General features: G+C 33.3%; 1 protein-coding gene across 1 annotated transcript; it reads right to left on the minus strand.

Annotated features, from left to right (window-relative positions):
• Window positions 1-1,452: 1,452 nt before the first annotated feature.
• LOC306854189 (transmembrane protease serine 4-like) lies at window positions 1,453-15,205 on the minus strand. The gene is made up of 13 exons (XM_079392012.1): window positions 14,914-15,205; window positions 9,597-9,654; window positions 9,305-9,445; window positions 8,575-8,727; window positions 8,236-8,365; window positions 7,407-7,520; window positions 7,120-7,163; window positions 6,569-6,734; window positions 4,915-5,084; window positions 4,661-4,756; window positions 4,222-4,364; window positions 3,986-4,135; window positions 1,453-3,125 (listed from the first exon to the last, which is right to left on the minus strand). Exons 1-13 carry the CDS (start codon window positions 14,917-14,919, stop codon window positions 3,114-3,116), a joined length of 1,383 nt encoding a protein of 460 aa, XP_079248138.1. The 5' UTR covers window positions 14,920-15,205; the 3' UTR covers window positions 1,453-3,113.
• Between the last annotated feature and the right edge of the window lie 3,219 nt (window positions 15,206-18,424).

Raw genomic sequence — 18,424 nt, forward strand, 5'->3', positions numbered from 1 at the left:
GGACTGCTATGTGCTCCAACACATTCCAAGACGCTCTGTCTTTTAAGACTTCCAACATTTTTAAATAGTCAAGGAATCCAGTGACTATGTTTGGAATGGCAAATAAGTATACTGTTTACTGCGCAGTATATATTGAATACTGTCTGCGTTTTAAAAAGAGTATGTAGAACAGTATGCAATATGCTTCACTTTTGTCACATGACTGAATTAAGTCTTACATTTAATTCACTAAATGAAATCTAGTAATCATCTTGGAAATAAAACGTATATGTTTGCAGTGTAAAAACTAGCAGAAATTTTCCAAGAAAATTATTCTCACAGAAAAAAAGAAAGGGTGCATTGTATCATGTTGTGTGCATTGCATTGTGGGGTATCACATTCTACACCATGTGCTCTGCTGTATACAGTGGTATTGTAGTATTAAATATGTACTGTTATTCTATTTATTTAAATATTGAAGTAGTTTTCTTCAGTGTTGCCAAGTCTAAGCATGAACAAAAACACATTTAATTTTAGATGTAATCTATTTATTTTATTTTTATTTTGTACTGCTTGTAGAAGTAATTTTAATTCCATTTAGCTTTTTTTTTTTTTTTTTTTTTTAGTGTATTAAATTTGAGTAATTTTAATACTTCAGCTGTAATTTAATTCAGTATTTTTTTTAAGTGTTCCATTTAATATTTATACTTTATATCAGTTGCATTTACAATTAACAAAACCCATTTTAATAGTAATAAAGCACAATTGTTGTTAATATTGAACATGTCAGCAAATTCCAGCAGTTTTCAACATGTAGGAATTCCATACATGTTGAAAATCACATATTGCATACTGCAAAAATAGTACTGGTAGTATGCTAGAATGCTAATCCAAACCTAGCCATTGTATAAGGACAAATGTAGAGTTTTAAAGTTTGTATTTTACGGGTGTGCACAAGCGTTCTTTGTGCACCACGTAGTCTTGACAAATTTAAGAGATTTTATTCCTTTATATAAACCAACACAACAGCCTAAATATACAACTATCTAAGCTACTTAAACACAAGCCCTGCTGTATCACCCATCAGTGCACCCAGGAGAACGCTCCTTTCATTTGAACTCCCTTCTTCTTTATAAAGGAATCGGCTAAATAATAGGCAAAAAAGCATTTGAATACTAGTTTTGTGATTATTGGCTCTGACTGAGCACTTTAAACACTTACAGACACTTCATGTATACTCCGGAAAAAAACAACATTAAAAACATGTATGTACAGCTTCCCTTTGTACCAACATCTGTCATATTCCCTTGTCATAACTATGCACATCAGTAGATTTCTCTGGATTGTAAAGACTAAACTAATAAACTAATGAATATATCACTATGCGAAATAAAGGTTTGCAAAAAAAAATAATAATAAATGATAATACTAGTTGTGTTTGTTTGCTGGTTGTGGAGTCATTGACCAAACTTGCTGTTTACCACTTTTCACTTTAATAATAATAATAATAATGTATTTGACATGACAAACACAAATCTGTACAATATTTACAAAGAAATATCCTTTACTTTCACAAGTAGGGTGAATTCGGATAAAACGGGCGACTTTTTGACACTGAGATGACTGTCAACAAAGCCCTATTACCTGAATCCACCCCAAGTCAAAAACCAACATTCATAAATTAAACAAGTTAAAAGACATTCACAAGAAAAACAGGTTGAATGACGTATCTTAGCTCTGTGTGCAGTTTAAATATGTTTTCTGAACAAATATCAAAAGCCAAATGAGTCTGAATGTGACTCATTTAGAATTGAATACTAACCCACAAAGGGAAATAATGTGATGTTCATGCACAAACAGCAGTTAAATACAGGTGTTGCTCTTGAGAGCTTAATCCCACACTGTCAAAAAAAAAAAAAAAAAAAGAGAAAACTCTGAGAACTTTGAGAAAACTCAAAAATCTGCTGAAGCTGGTTGCCTTAAAATTTTAAGTTGGCTCAATTTTTTTTTATTACAGTGCAGTCTGTATAAAAAGAGTTGGCCTCTGTAACTGATGTCATAAATTGTTATACATATTTTAATATTATATGTACGATTTGTTAAGCGATTCAAAGGCACCATGGTATTTTAGCAGATTAAATGAGCACTGGCTTTAATTCAAGATTATAACATGGCACCCATAAATCATAAAACCTCACAACAGTATAGACATATTAAAAAGATAAAAACAGCACCCTCTTGTGGCTGTTGTCTCAAAGTGTAATTGACGTCACTTTGATTTAAAGGGACAGTTCATAAATTTTGTTTTTATTGTTTATTCATCCTCACGAAGGAAGAAATGTAGCAGAATGTCCAAGCTGTTCTATATTAACAAAGATAGAATTGTATAAACTTTAAATTGTAGTGTGTTCCAGACACAACGCTATCATATTACTTCTGAAGTCTTGAGTTATATTTCTGTCTAATTTGGAAATTAAATGACCCTGCAGCTATTAAAGATAAAGGTTATTAATTGGCATCTATAGTTCCAAGACGAAATATTTAACATCCATGGAATCATTCCATTGCAAAAAAAAAGGCTCTTTAGTGGAAAAAATGCTGTTTGGATTATTAAAATGTTCTTCATACGAAGAAAAAAAAAATGGTTCTTTTAAGAACTGTTCACTGAAAGGTTCTTTAGGGAACCAAAAATAATTATTACATGGCATAACTGTGATAAAACCCCCATTTGGAACCTTTTTTTCCTAAGAATTCTGCTGCTTGAACATTCTACAAATCATCCTATTTGTTTTCCACAAAAGAAAGAAAGTCTTACTGACTCGGAGCAATGAGGGCGAGTAAATAATGACAAAATTGACATTTTTGGGGGCTAACTGTTCCTTGAAGATTACATTGCTGTCCCCCCCAAAAAAGTGGTAGATCCACAAAAGATAACATATGTGTTCTCATTATATGCATACATGATATATTTGAATGTGCAAAATCTTTTTCATGGCACCTTTAAGACCCTGAGCAAAACTCCCACAGCGATTCCTCCACAAATCTGTGTGAATCAATATATCTTCAGTAGAATATCTTCCTTCTGAGGACCGAAGATCTCTGTGGGTTTTACTGTTTTTCTCTCCATCCCAGACTCACTGGTACTCCTGAAGACAACAAACAACCATGAGTATACCACACTTCTACTTGTAGTAGGTGTACACAGACACACGCTGCGTCTTAATATGCCCATACTAAACATTGCATGATAATAGAAATAAATTAGTTCATAGAATAAAAAAAAACAAACAAACAAAAAAACTGTACCGGAGAGGATTTGTGAATTTATCTCACAATTCTGAATTCTGACTCTCATAAACTTGGAATTGCAAGGCAAAAGTAATAATTCTGGGTTTATCTCACAATTCTGAGTTAATACCTCAAAATTCTGTTCCGCCACGGAATGAAAAATTAAAAAGGTAATTGCCACTTTTTATTTCACAATTCTGACTTTTTTCTCACATTTGCGAGTTTATATCTCACATTACTGACTTTTTTCTCAGAAGTGTGCTATTCTGAGTTCACATCAGTTCACTTTTTCTCTCGCGATTGACAATTGTAAGAAAAAAATGGTCAGAATTGTGAAATGTAAACTCAGAATTGCGATCATTTATCTATTTGTTTACGAAATATAGAATTGCTTGGAATTGCAAGAAAAAAAGTGAGAATTCTGGGATTATATCTCACAATTCTGAGTTTATGTCTCACAATTGGGACTTTTTCAGAAAATCTGAAGTTTATATCTTGCAGTTTTGAGTTTATATCTTGCAATTCACTTTCTCAGAATTATGAGAAAAAGTCACAGTTACCGTTTAATTATTATGATTTATTCTGTGTCTGAAACAAGCTTGCATACATATTTAAACTATATACATACTTATTCGAACATACTTTCTTTTAGCTGTCGTAAAATAGGTTTTGAACAAATATGCAATTTCAGAGATTTTCCAGAACAATGTGCTCATACCTGAAAAACTGAATGGACCCAGTCGAGCATCTGGTCCATATTGGTGTAAACACCAGGACGATCTTGTCTGGCACAACCAATACCCCAGCTCACAACACCCACCAACATCCATCGATCGTTAAAATATACCAAAGGACCGCCGCTATCGCCCTTAGAGAGAGAAAAAAATACAAATGTTATTCTAATAACAGGGCAATCTTTTTACCTAATGGTACACAGAAAAGAATAAGACTTACCTGGCACGCATCCACTCCTCCCGTCAGATAACCTGCGCAGATCATCCTGGGAGTGACAGAAGAGCCGTACACTGTGGGACTTGAGCACTGGTCTGTGTCTATAAGAGGGATCTGAGCCTTCTGCAACTTTGGAGACAAATTTCCTGCAGGAAAACACCCAGATAATGTTAAAGTGTGCGGTATAAGAGGTATTTGATCATATTCTATGTCTATATTATATATAGTGTTTTTTGCTATTTTGTACATTGTCTGTTTTGTATATTTTTATTTTTATTATCTGTGTCTTGTCTTGTCGCTGTCATTCTGTTGCTCTGTGGAGCGTCTGTCACTAAAACAAATTCCTCAAATTTGCAAACATACCTGGCAGTAAAGCTCATTCTGATTCTGATTCTGAGTTTTAATAATAAGGGTTCTGTTAGAGAGGAAAAAAGCAAGGAACCTTTTTCTTTCAGATGGCCCCATCCGGTCACAACTACGCTATCTCCTCCTTTGAGACCAAGACTTTGAGGTGGCAGACATACTGGCCTACGGGATTCTGAATGTGATATAAAAAAAAATAGTATATTAGTATATAAAATGATAGACATTTGTACCATTTTGCATGATCAAAAGATAACATATAACATTGACCTTAAACACAAAAAACAAAAAACAAACGTGTGTGTGTGTGTGTGTGTGTGTGCACTGATGTACCTCCCACAGTGATGGGGGACTGGAGTCGCATCATGGCAATGTCATAGTCGTTGCGTGCTGAGATGTAATCTTTGTGGACGATGATCTTGTCCACAGAAGAAGCTCCAGCAGAGCCCAGGTACGTGTTTCCAGAAACTACCTTCCATCGGATCACAGCCTTCTTCCCCTCTCTGAAGAAAAGAAGAGCAATGTGACCTTCTTAAAAGCATTACTGTATTAGAAGAAACACCCTGTATTAGTTCTATTTACAAAGCTTAAATGTATGCCTCAGGTGAGATGCAAATAATTCAGTACTGAGTTATTCTTTTTTTGCACAATGAATGATGAATGACGTAAAGCAGTTTTCAAACCGGGAGAACTTGTTAGGGCTATGAATGATTTTCAGAAATGAATGGAGTTTATGAACAAATCTTTGAAGTTAATAAAAACATATTCCATGACTCATGCTTTCCAAATTTAACAGATACTTGTGACTGTGTGCAGGCTTCAAAACAGCACATCATTAAATGTAGGCTATACAAACTATACAGACATACGTTGATGAACCAGGTTTTAATGGAATTGCAATGTGCTTATGAGCTACAAAATGCAAATACACAGCAAAAAGAGGCAACCTGTAAGTGCTAGATATATTTCTACCTGTTTAACCCATATGATGTACTTGGATTTATTTTCAAACTATTCATACATATAATGCTATTATTATTATGATTATTATATATGAAATAATAATAATAATAATATTAATAATATATTAATTAAATTAAATTAAAAATATTAATTAAATGAATTAATAATATAACATTGGATTTTAATCAAATCAATTAATGTAGATGTTACTGTTTTTAGCTCACCATTTTTTCAGTGGTCAAAATTAAATTATAATTAAAATATATTTTATGGAAAGTTAGCACATCTGTATATAATATTATTATTACATTTTGAAAGATTATAATTGTATAATTAAATAATTTAATTTAATAATTGATATAAAATATATATATAATATAAAACATATTATTATTAAATTTTTATAAGATTATAATTGTATAATAAAATAACTAAATAGAATAATTCATATTATATATATTATATATATATATATATATATATATATATATATATATATATATATATATATATATATATATATATATATATATTATAATTAGTTTAGACCTTAATTTGTTTTATTTGTTGTACTTACTATTATATTATATGCTAATACAACCCCATACAATGTAAAGTGCTAAAATAAAAATAGAAAAATACTATATAAATGTAAAATTATTTGTAATACTTATTATAATTGTTATTATCATTGTATTTTTATATAATAATTCTTGTATTACTACAATTTTTTTTATTAAATAAACCTGTTTATTTAATAAAAGCTCTTTAATTAGATAGATAGATAGATAGATAGATAGATAGATAGATAGATAGATAGATAGATAGATAGATAGATAGATAGATAGATAGATAGATCGATCAAATTATTATAATAATACATGTATTATTATTATTATTATTATTATCATTAGTAGTAGTAGTATTCATATTTTGAATTAAATCACTTTGATAATCAATTAATACATTCCTGGACCACAGACCACAGATGCATTTGCTTTGTAAGAGTGTTTTACACACGCACCCGTTGAAGCAGTGGGCCGCAGTCACAACCCAGTGCGGAGACACTAGTGACCCTCCACAGGTGTGCTGGTCGATGCTATGCAGGCTGACCTGCCACGGCCAGTTCTCAATGACAGCATCCTGTCCGCCTACAATCCGGTCCTGGTTTCTGGACAACCCACACTCTGCTGCAAAATAAAACATTATGATAAATCAAAACAGAAATCACACACACAAACTGTGCCTATCATCATAAGAAATTAATATATGACAGTAAAGTTGCATGTTCCAATCAAATTTAACAATAAAATTATGTCATAAATATATCAATATATGTCGTTCCTAACATAATATTTCACAAGGGACAGTTTATCCAAATATGAAGCTACATGTCCGCAGTTCTCATCTTGTTCTCTTTCTTTAAAACATGTTTTAGCATGTTAAATTGCCCAGGCCAAGTGACTGAACACACCTCTGATGTCATATTGCTAGTTTTGTGCTTGCTGTAATTATCAGTTTGCTTCATTATTGATAATGCCATAATTGGCTGTTGGATTAGGATTCCATATTTACCTGAGCATGTTAACGTGACGACTGTTCCCCGAGTGCATAATTTGCTGAAAAAGAGAGATAAAACATGAGAGAATGTGAGAATGCTTACAACCAAAACTAATAATGGCTACAGCAACCCCTATGTGACAAAACTTAATTCATACTTAATTCTTAATTCATACAACCAGAAAAATGCCAAATACTTTTGTCTAAATTGATACTTCTTTTTCTGAAATGTTTAGCTTCAAAAGTGCCCATCCTTTCAAGCCCACTGTATGTACATAAGTACAATGTATACATCTACTCACAGATCTGATACGGTCAACTGGAAATTCTGGGGTTTAGGTGAGCCCACCGTACAGAAAGACATCTTTAGATCAGTCGGCAAAATACCCACTTGAACTGTGCTGAAAGTGGGTTTACTAAAAACAGAAAAAGTACAAGACAATGACATTGAGATCAAATGATGAGCTGTATTCTTACATGTATTTAGCAGTATAAAATGTTTACAGGAGGTTTTAATCAAAGACAGATATTAGTTAACTAAAACTAAAACCTCAAAACTTTCGTTTCTTGAAATACACCTATGGAATACACAACTCATGAAATAAAATACAAAAAAGCTGATTTTCTTTCAATCAGCTAGTTGAATCTAGCTATAAACTATACTATAATAACTACCACTAAAAAAAAAAAAAAAAAATAAAAAAAAAAAAAAAAATATATATATATATATATATATATATATATATATATATATATATATATATATATATATATATATATTTATTTATTTATTATTTGTTATACATTTTTATTTTTATTTAATTTTATGTATTCATATTCACATTGTCAAAAAGCAGAACTAATATGAATGGTTAAAACACACAACACAACACAATTACTAAAACTAACCAATATTAAAATGAAAACAGAAAATAAAGAACTAAAAAATAATAATAAAAGATATTAATAAACCCAGTGGTCTCTCAAACAATAGAATAATCCGAGTCTTGTTATTCTAATTTAATTTTCTGAATCAAGAGTGTTGCAAACTTCGGGAATTGATATATTTCTTGTTGAAACAGGAAGTTGTTAAGTGTGAAATGACACTGTGTTTTGTGGGCCAAAACTCACGCTGAGTAGCCCAGCTTTTGGCATGCAGTCTCAGCATGTTGTTGGGTGAAACTGTCTGCACATACACTTTTCCATTTATTCTCATCAGGCCTGAATATCTGCAGCACATTACGTGTTGTCATCAGCCGTACTGAGGAGACAGACACAGAGAAAAAGTTTTAAAATTAATATACATATAGTCTTTCAACATATTATTGACATTCAGGAAATCAGACAGAAATAAGGTTAGGTTGGGGGATTTGTCTTGTTTATCCTGAAACCAGACACACAGGTTCGGTGAGCAGGTATGTGGGTGTGTGTGTGTGTGTGTGTGTGGGCGTGTGTTTCTGTCTGTCTTACGGGGGAAGGTGGAGTTGGCTCCAAACTTCGTGACACAGGCTGATTCGTCCTCGGCTCCACTGCAGTCCTCCTTCCCATCACAGGCCTTCTCCAGCGGAATGAACTTCACTGACTTAGAGCAAAAATAATACTTGCTGTCGAGCAACTGCTTGACTGTTTCATGAAGAGGAAGAAAGAGTAAAAACAGCACATGTTATTAAAAAACAAACAGAAATGAGTTTAAATGAATCAGTCTGTTTATGTTTCTTGAGTCACAACGGTCAAAGGAGTGACTAAACTGTCTCTGACGAGAAGATCAGACTTGTCAATTTGTGACTCATTTTTATTGCAAAAAGTGAAGGTGTGAAAAGTTATAAACAGGAAAGAGTAGGTCAATTTCCCTCACATTAAAAACAAACATTAAAGAGGACTGCATCTCAGTTGAACTGTATTCTCGGGACATGATTTTGAATTAAATTGTATTGAATTGAATGTTATTTAATTATTTAATTTTATTTTTAATCAGGTCATGGCAAGTCGTAAACATTTTAAATGTTATGTTATAAAATAGATTCATTATAACTTCACATGATGAAAATCTTATTAATTTATAGCAGTCATATTTATAGCAAATAATGTATGCAATGTGTTGGGGATTTCAAGTTTTAAATGTTAGAAATTCATACAAGGTATTAATTAAAATGTTAGAACCTGTATGTCGGGAGAAATATTAAAATGACCTAGCACTTACTGAAATAAGCAGCCACAGCCAGAATGGCCAGTACGACGACCACCATCAGGACTGTAATGATGATCTTCTTCTTGTTCGGCCTTTTCCCCGTCTGAGTCTTTGGAGCCGTCATGGGTTTTCTGTGCTTTCCGGGCCGAGCAGCTGGAGGAGAATATGAAAATCAGTCGAAATCAGTGCAGTGTGGTGTCTTTCTCGTAATACACCCACTTATATCATGAGTATTGCAACTTAGGGTATTTACTGTACTGATAAATCAGGTGATTCATTAGACCAGCTACCCTAGACACTATACCTTGTTGCTGTGGTGGGTTTAAGGGTCTGGTGTTCTCTTCAGGAACCTGCACTTTATTCTGGGAACGAGAATGAGGAAGACAGAAGAGGAAAGAGAAAGTGAGACGTTAGTTTATTATTTCTTTCACACACACAAACCCCTAAAGCTTTATGACTCAGCTGTAGTTTTCTGTATTGCTTTCAATGTGTCACAAGGGATTTTTTTTCCCAAGTTGTTCTTGAAATCTCACACACTTCCTTGTAAACCATCCTACTCAGCATAAACATGTAGGCCGCAGTTTACCTGCAGCAAGAAATAAACAGTAACTGCATTTATTACACTCTGAGGTTCAGCAGCAGACCGCAGGAAGTTAATGAGGTAGAACGTTTGATAGATAGGTGGCGATATTATGTGTATATATATTGATTCTTGATTATATAATCCAGTGGGCTTTCGCATCTCTTTCAATTTTACACCTGTTGATCTGGGATGGTTATTTCAGTCACTGCTATGGAAAATTAAATTAGTCCCAGTGTTGTTATGCTCAGAGACCAATGCTCTCCTGACAGCACAGGCAAAGTGCTCTTGTGTTTTTATGCAAATCTCATTTTGATTGTATCAGATTAGACGAGGCTCTTGCATTTTGCTTCTCGTGTCAAATTGAGTATAAGAACTTGTATATAAATGTTCATGAATGGGGGCATTTGTATCCACTACAAATCATTTTCAGAAAGTAACCATAGTAGTTTTAAAAACATACTAAAATGTCTTTAAACTTTAACGTCTCAAATACTTGTTCTTATTTTTATTCATTTTTTATGTGTACTTTATTGAGGTTAAATAAACCAGAATTGTGAGGTGAAACTTTAACATCAACCTACTAGTCAAAACAGTGACTAACACTTAGTATCAGTGTAACGGATAATTCCAGACAGCTCTGTCACTCAAAACACCCCATAAAATAACAAAGTGTTTCCAAACATGCATCCAGTCTTGACAAGAAAATGAGACTCTCCAGATTAACGCCTATGCTATTGTTGTCGGAGAAGACCTGAATGAAAAAAAGCCTTATTAGAAAAAGGAAAAATGTGTGACTTAATATTCATGTAAGTTTATTCAATAAAAGCTGCCATTTAAATGCATTAATGGAAATAAATTTGAATCTATCGTTACTACTGTGTTGATTTATTGAAACTATGCACAGTAGAGATTTACTGTATGCCTCAAGACAAAATAAAATAAAGTGTATGGGGAATTTGAGAAGATTTAATATAAAGGGATAGTTTAAATATAGCCAAATTGCAAATTTGTCATATCGTTCCAAACACGTAAGACCTTTGTTCACCTTCGGAAAACAAATTAAGATATTTTTGATGAAATCCGAGAGCTTTCTGGTCTTAATTTCATGAAGCTACGGGAATACTTTTTGTGCACAAAGAAAACAAAAGTAACGATATTCTTCTCTTCCGTGTCAGTATCCTCAATACGTTCATGAAAGTACCATGCATATATACTGACACGGAAGAAAATACATTCTTGAATAAAGTTGTTGGAATTACATGAGGGTGAGTAATTAAAATACAGAATTGTCCCTTTTGGGTGAACTATCCCTCTAATATTTAAGACAATTTATTAAAATATATATAAGTGGACAATATAAAAATTGCCAAGCGAAATATAAACTGGATAGATAGATATATAGTTTCCATTCTAGAAATGTCTTTGCAAGTACCCAGAATTGTACAACATTACTGTCAAAGAACAAATGAGTCAGAGTTTCTTTTTCATCAATGTGCAAACTTTGCGAATTTCCACGCATTTAGCAACCAAGATGGTGCCAGGATTATATATATATATATATATATATATATATATATATATATATATATATATATATATATATATATATATATATATACATAGAGAGAGAGAGAATCTTAAATTGGGTCTCATTTATCTTATTTGTGATATAATATTTGAAAATGAACCAACGAAGCTGTGTTCCACATAGTTTTAGCAGCAACAGAATTCCAGAATTCCCTTGTTAAATTTTATTTAGAGAGAAATAATAGAAAGGTCTTTTTCAAAATGGCATTTTAACAATTTGGAAATAATGGCACAGTTTAAAAGAAACTGATCCAAACGCAAATGATCCAAATTCCTATTTATTTTTACAGCAGACTATAACTTATGACTCATTCCTATCTGACCCTCTAAACAAAGTCATTAGGAGTCACAAACTGATTAGCCACACTTCAGTTTCACTAATAAACCCTATGAACTGAGGTCAAGAATGGGGTGTGATAGCTTCTGAATTTGCGGTGTTTGTATGTGTGCATATAACAAGTTAGAGCTGCATGATTGACATCTTACATGATGGAGTTGTACTGACACAAAGCATTCATAATGCAGCATCCACAGTGTTTTCAATGCAGACTTAGTTTTGGGGTGTGTTCTTCTTTCTGCTTAATTTATCAACTACAATGAGATGACACACCTTAAACATACCTTTGTCTTCTAAAATCAAAAGAGATTTGATAATGGCTTTTCCCAAAAGGCATTTTCATACAATATCCTCAGGACACTCCTTTAATTAATAGAAGATTTTGTTAAATCACAACTAAATAAGAGAAACAAACATAAAATAGCTCATCGATAATTTGGGGGGTTGTAAGCAAAACAATTTTTTTTTAATTACATAACGTAACCTATAATTTGAATTATTACAATATACTGTATATACCTAGGTAGGTGTCTATTTGTATATCCATATTCTCATATATTTACTTGTGGTAACTGCAATATCATTATGTGTATCAATCAGGATTTTTTTAAGTTGTTTATTTAATTTATTTATTACAATTTGAAGTGTTTGCAGTTTCTCGTGTTGTAATGTTTTTTTTTTTTTTTATGTATATATTTATTTACTTCCAAAATCATGTTTCTTATCTGTAACCAGTTGACTTTTGTACGCTGAGTGTTCATGACTGGTTGACAACTCATAGTTCACCACAGATAACAACACAAAAACAGCATTTAAATCCACCCTATATTGATTATACAATTATATTATTAACATACCTCACTAAACATCCACCATAGGTCAAATATCACAGCCAAAGGGAGCAGAAATCATCATAATTAAACTATTTGCAATATTATCCAACATCGCAGCGCAATATGGTAATCTTTATAGTAATTTGTTGTATTAGCACAGAAAATGACATTGTACTGTAAGAAATTATGGTGAAATTGTGTAATATGCAAATACTGTGAGAGTGCAAATATAATTCAAATTGAAAGGTTGACATTGGAATTTGAATCCCCCTTTCAACAAATACTGAAACCATTGAAAGCTCTTTGAGAGACAGAAACTGAAAGTGCAACGATGTAAATGGGTCATTATCGCATAATGAGATCTGGGCAGAGAGAAACCAGGATGCAAACAATAAGGATAATATGAAAAACGTATTTAAGAGTTCACGAATAATGTTAACTGTAAAATGTAAAGCAACAAACTATACCTAAAACCAAACAGAACAGGAGAAAGGGGAAGCATAAGCTTGCAAAACAGGCTCGTGTCTGTTTTAGAAGAGTGACAGTTGACTAGAAACTATTAAATTACAACAAACAATTGCATAAAAGCACAATGTCAGGCAAGAAAATGATGGATAGCTTAAATGTTCTGTCCTTTAGCATTGTCCGCCCCATCCAGAATATCTGGATATATACTCATATTGTTTTTTACAGCTCGGTCTGGTACTATTGCATTGTGAAAGAGATCTAGTTATACACCAGAAACTATTGACTCCATGCTATGCCAAGTGTTGTTACTGTATATTCAAGTAAAAAAACAATCGACTTTCAGGTCCTTTAAAGAGACCAGAGGAACATTATACCTGACAGACCCAAACGAGGTTTCTCAGATGAGAAAGTACCAAAGCCGACTCATGCCAAAGCAGATTAGTTACACATGCCAAACCAACTGCTCCTTTCAAACTGTAGCCAAGCATTTGTTATTAAGTTCTCAGTTTTTGCAGTTAAAACCTCAGGCATACTAATCTCACTTGCACCTTGCATCAGGAACCAGGCCTATTCAAATGACTGAAATGCAAAGTAGGTGTTTTTGAACCAACATGGATGTTTCATGTGTAGTCACCATATTCTCTAAACAAAGCACAAAATAAATCAACACAGTTTACAATAGCCTATCACATCCACAAGTTATATCTGTATATGGCTGTGATTATTCCTTCGCTACATATTAAGGATTTGTTTATTGCTAGATGCATCCAAACCTCCTTTACCAATGCAAAATAATCTTACTAAAAACAATGACTTGGGCTGTTTCTAATACGTTTTTTTGGGGCACGCACTATTTTAAGTCCAATTCTCACAATTTGATTTGATTAACTTTATTAATCCCAAAGGGAAATTCACATATCACAGCAGCTCACCATAATAAATAGATAAAAGAGAAAAAGATACTGCACAATACGATATTTCATACAGCCCCCCTTGTTTCAAGCATCACAGTACACTCTACACCATGTTATACAAGTACAATTTAAAATACTACATCAGTCATCTAATATGACATTGATTATATAACTTAATGGCTGTTGGTAAAAATGACTTTTTATATTGTTCCTTATGGCATCAGGGCTGAATTAATCTTGAGCTCACACATGCTTGAACTGTTCCATGAAGAGGATGACAAACTTGTTTCATTATACTGACCAATTTATCAGTCATTCTATCCTGTGCTATCACACCAATAGTGGGCAACACACAACCCACCACAGAACCTGCCTTTTTTATCATCTTATTGAGTTTATTCTTCTCCTTCTCTAGTAATCCCCCTCCCCAGCAGGTGACAGCATACAAGATCACAGATGATGCCACATAATCATAAAAGGTCTTCAACAGTGCCTGACACACTCCGAAGGATCTCAGTCGCCTTAATAAATGAATGCGACTTTGACCACCAATGAAAATAGGAACATAACTGTTTTATAAACATATAGGCTATATTTGAATGAACTATTGACATTTTAATAGCAACTCCTTTTAATAATAAATCTGCTGTTCATTTGATTGTTAATCAAAAGAGTTTGCATGGCATAAAGATTGGTGCAAATTATAGCAAATGTACAATAATCGCACAATTCACGACAGATCCAACCATGCCATCCAAAAGTTAATTATTTTCTCAAAATCATACAACAACACAGTCTACACTTGTCAACCTAGCAATCAGTAAATTAAATGTCCCGTTTATCTTTGTTCTGACTATATTAGTTTGTTCTTTGAGCAGAACGAATCAGTTCACACTCACCCTCATGATTTTATCACTGCTGTTGACGTGTTCCTGCAATCCGCCGGCCGTACAGACCACAGCAGACGGACCAGTGGATACCACAGAAGCCACTTCTAAGCCAAAAGAAGAGATTGCAACCTTCCTTTTCTTAATGCACAGTGCTTCTTTTTTCCTTTTCTGTAACTTCTTCCTCGTCTTGTCTTTCACTTAACAATTACTGCTACCCGATCTGCCCTAATGCTGTTTCAAACTCTCTACTCTGCAAGAGTCTGTCTTTTGAAATTGTCCACCTATCCAGCCTCTGTCTTGTGCAGATTTGCTTGGAGTTTCCCTGCCCCCGATCAAAACCCTCACCTATGTAAGAGGACACCGCCCATCTCACCTAGATAGATCGCTCCTCCCACTGCATTCACTTCCTCATTGACAGGGCCAAATCTTGTGCTTGGTTGAGCAGGATTAAATCTGGGTTCAGGGATGCTGTGTGTGCAGATTTTGAAGCTTTTTATACAGGAAATGGAATGAATCTTCTTTCAAACAGGTTCTGGTGGCTATGACGAGTAGTTTATCATTGTAATTATGCTGTATTTTAAATATTTTAATGAGGACAGCTCATGAAATAGGTTATTAATGTAGATGAGGTTGGGGTTAGGGTTCGTCGGATTAATCTCCCGGTTTGTCGCAATGAAATAACTGACCATATCATTCATGTTGCTGTATCATTGCTCATGTTAGAATATGTAATAACCAACCTGATCTCATCAGTGACCTCTTTCTTTAAAAAGAAGATTTTAAATTTAAAATTTGATTTGAGTAACTTCATATAGAATTTGCTCACTTAATTTTACTTAAGTTCACTTTACTTCACTCATTCATTGCACTTTACTTCTGAAAATGCTACCTATCAGTATACAGTTTATGACTGTGAAATATTTTTCATATTTGTGACCCAGGACCACAAAATCAGTCATAAGGGTTTTTTTTATTTATTTTATTATTATTATTAAGATTTATACATCATCTGAAAGCTGAATAAATAAGCTTTACGGTTTGTTAGGATACAGTTGGACAATATTTGGCCGAGACACAATTGTTTGAAAATCTGTAATCTGAGGGTGCAAAAAATCTAAATATTGAGAAATTCACAGTTTTTTATATATAGTTTTGATATATTTACGATAGGAAATTTACAAAATATCTTGATGGAACATGATCTTTACGTAATAGCCTAATGATTTTTGGCATAAAAGAAAAATTGATAATTTATATAATACTCATGTATTGTTGGCTATTACTACAAATATACCAGTGCAACTTAAGTTTTGTGGTCCAGGGTCACATTGATTAAATCCGATTCAGTTTGGTTTGGTTCACTTCACTTCAGTCCTGAAGTGAATAAAAACAATATCTCTAAGAGTAAAGTTTATGACTGTAAAACCATATTCACATTTGATTTGATTTGTTTGGTTAAGTTCACATTTAATTTCCTTTGATTTTATTGAATTTGGTTCAGTTCAATTCACAGCCCTTCACTACTGAAAATGCTACCTCTTAGAGTAAAGTTTATGACGGTGAATCATTTGCACATTTTCAGTTTGATTTCATTGAATTCAGTTTGGTTTGTTTGGGGTTTATTTCACTTTACCTTACTCCTGAAGTGATTTTTTTTTTACCTGTCAGCATATTAAGTTTATGACTGTGAAGTCATATTTGCATTTGATTCGATTAAAATAGACGACTCATTTTACTTCTTCACTTTACTTCAATTTCGTAAATGCTACCTGACAGAATAGTTTATAACTGTGAATCCTGATTCACACTTAATTCAGTTCAACTGATTATGTTTTCATTTGATTTGATTCAGTTAGATTTATTAATTTCACTTGGATGCAATTTACAGATGAATTTATTCACAGATGAATGATAATGTAATCCTGTTAGGTCTGGTGTAAGCTGCCTAAAATTAGTACATTGAGTCTTATACTACTTCCTTTTAGGAATAAAGTTACTCAACATGACTAAAAACATTGCCTCACATTCACATTGTGCCTCATAATGCCAGAAACAATAGAAACAATCACCTTAGTTTCTAAACTCAATCTGGTAAACAAACAATAGACCATTTATATAATCAATTAGTGAACCAAAGCAATGATCAATGACCCTGGAGCTTATGACTTTTATTTATTTCTTTAGAGAGAGAAGACTCTAAACATTGAGTGAGATGAGAAAAGATTCTCAGTGAAAGTTCTCAGTGGGAAAATGATCATGTTTCTGTTAAGGTCAGGCCAGTGTGACCTCATCTTGATGAGTATGACCCCAGGATACTGGTCGGCATCTCAGTTTTGCCGTAGGACACTGTGTGTAATGAATTCCAATCACAAGGCCTTTGTTTAACACACTGACTATCCATGACCAGAGCTGTTTACCTCTCTAAACATGTTGTTGAGGCTGCCATCATTACAAAGCAAGTTGCTCAACCACTGTTATGATGTAGAGATACTGAAGTGCCATGTGACCCAATGACTCACTTTGTTTTTGTATTTCAAATTACTTTAAAACTGAGCAATAATGTGAAAAACAATGCCAGTGAGAACACAAATAAGAATGCTGCTTAGCTGCTTAAATATAAAAAAAGAAATTAAAACAGAGCTCTATTTGTAAAGCCAATTCCATACAGCAGTGCTGGTTAAAGGCTAAACCATAGAGTGAATTAAAATAAATAAATAAAACTGTGTTCTATAGTGTAATATTTAGCAGATCAAGCAGACTGAAAGGAATAAATTTGTATCCTGATATCTGATCTACAGAAAATCTGCTGAAACTACTTAACATGACTGGAATATTGTGCCATGCTTACAGTAAAACCAAATTAAAATAGGTTGTGAATCTCTACTTGTTTTACATAAATAATTGTATAGAAGAATATCTGAGTTTTGGAATAAATGTTTTAGACAAACACTAGAGAGGTTATAAGGCACTTCATACATTACCATGTACTGAAACACAGCATATCTATTGATGTATAGAACCATATTCTATTGAGAGGAGTGGAAAATAATGTTTAAATTATTCATTAAAAATAAGCAAATTAAATCAAATTAAATTAAATTAAAATAATAAGTTAAGGATGGACCCTGAAAATCTGGTAATCAATTATTTCCAGACCTGTGGCTCTAACATCTGTGGTCATGAAATCATTTGAAAAACTGGTTTTGGCTTATCTGAATGACATCACTGGACATTTACTGGATCCCCTGCAGATTGCCTACAGAGCAAACAGGTCTGTGGATGATGCAGTCAACATGGGACTGCACTTCACCCTGCAGCATCTGGACAGACTAGGGACTTATGTGAGGATACTGTTTGTGGACTTCAGCTCGGCCTTTAACACTATCATTCCAAACCTCATCCTGCCCAAACTAACTCAGTTTTCTGTGCCCACCTCCGTCTGTCAGTGGATCAACAGCTTCCTGACAGACAGGCAGCAGCTAGTGAGGCTAGTAAAATTTTCATCCAGCACCCGCACCAT

Source organism: Barbus barbus (assembly GCF_936440315.1).
Source record: "Barbus barbus genome assembly, chromosome: 34".
In the NCBI taxonomy this organism is placed as follows: Eukaryota; Metazoa; Chordata; class Actinopteri; order Cypriniformes; family Cyprinidae; genus Barbus; species Barbus barbus.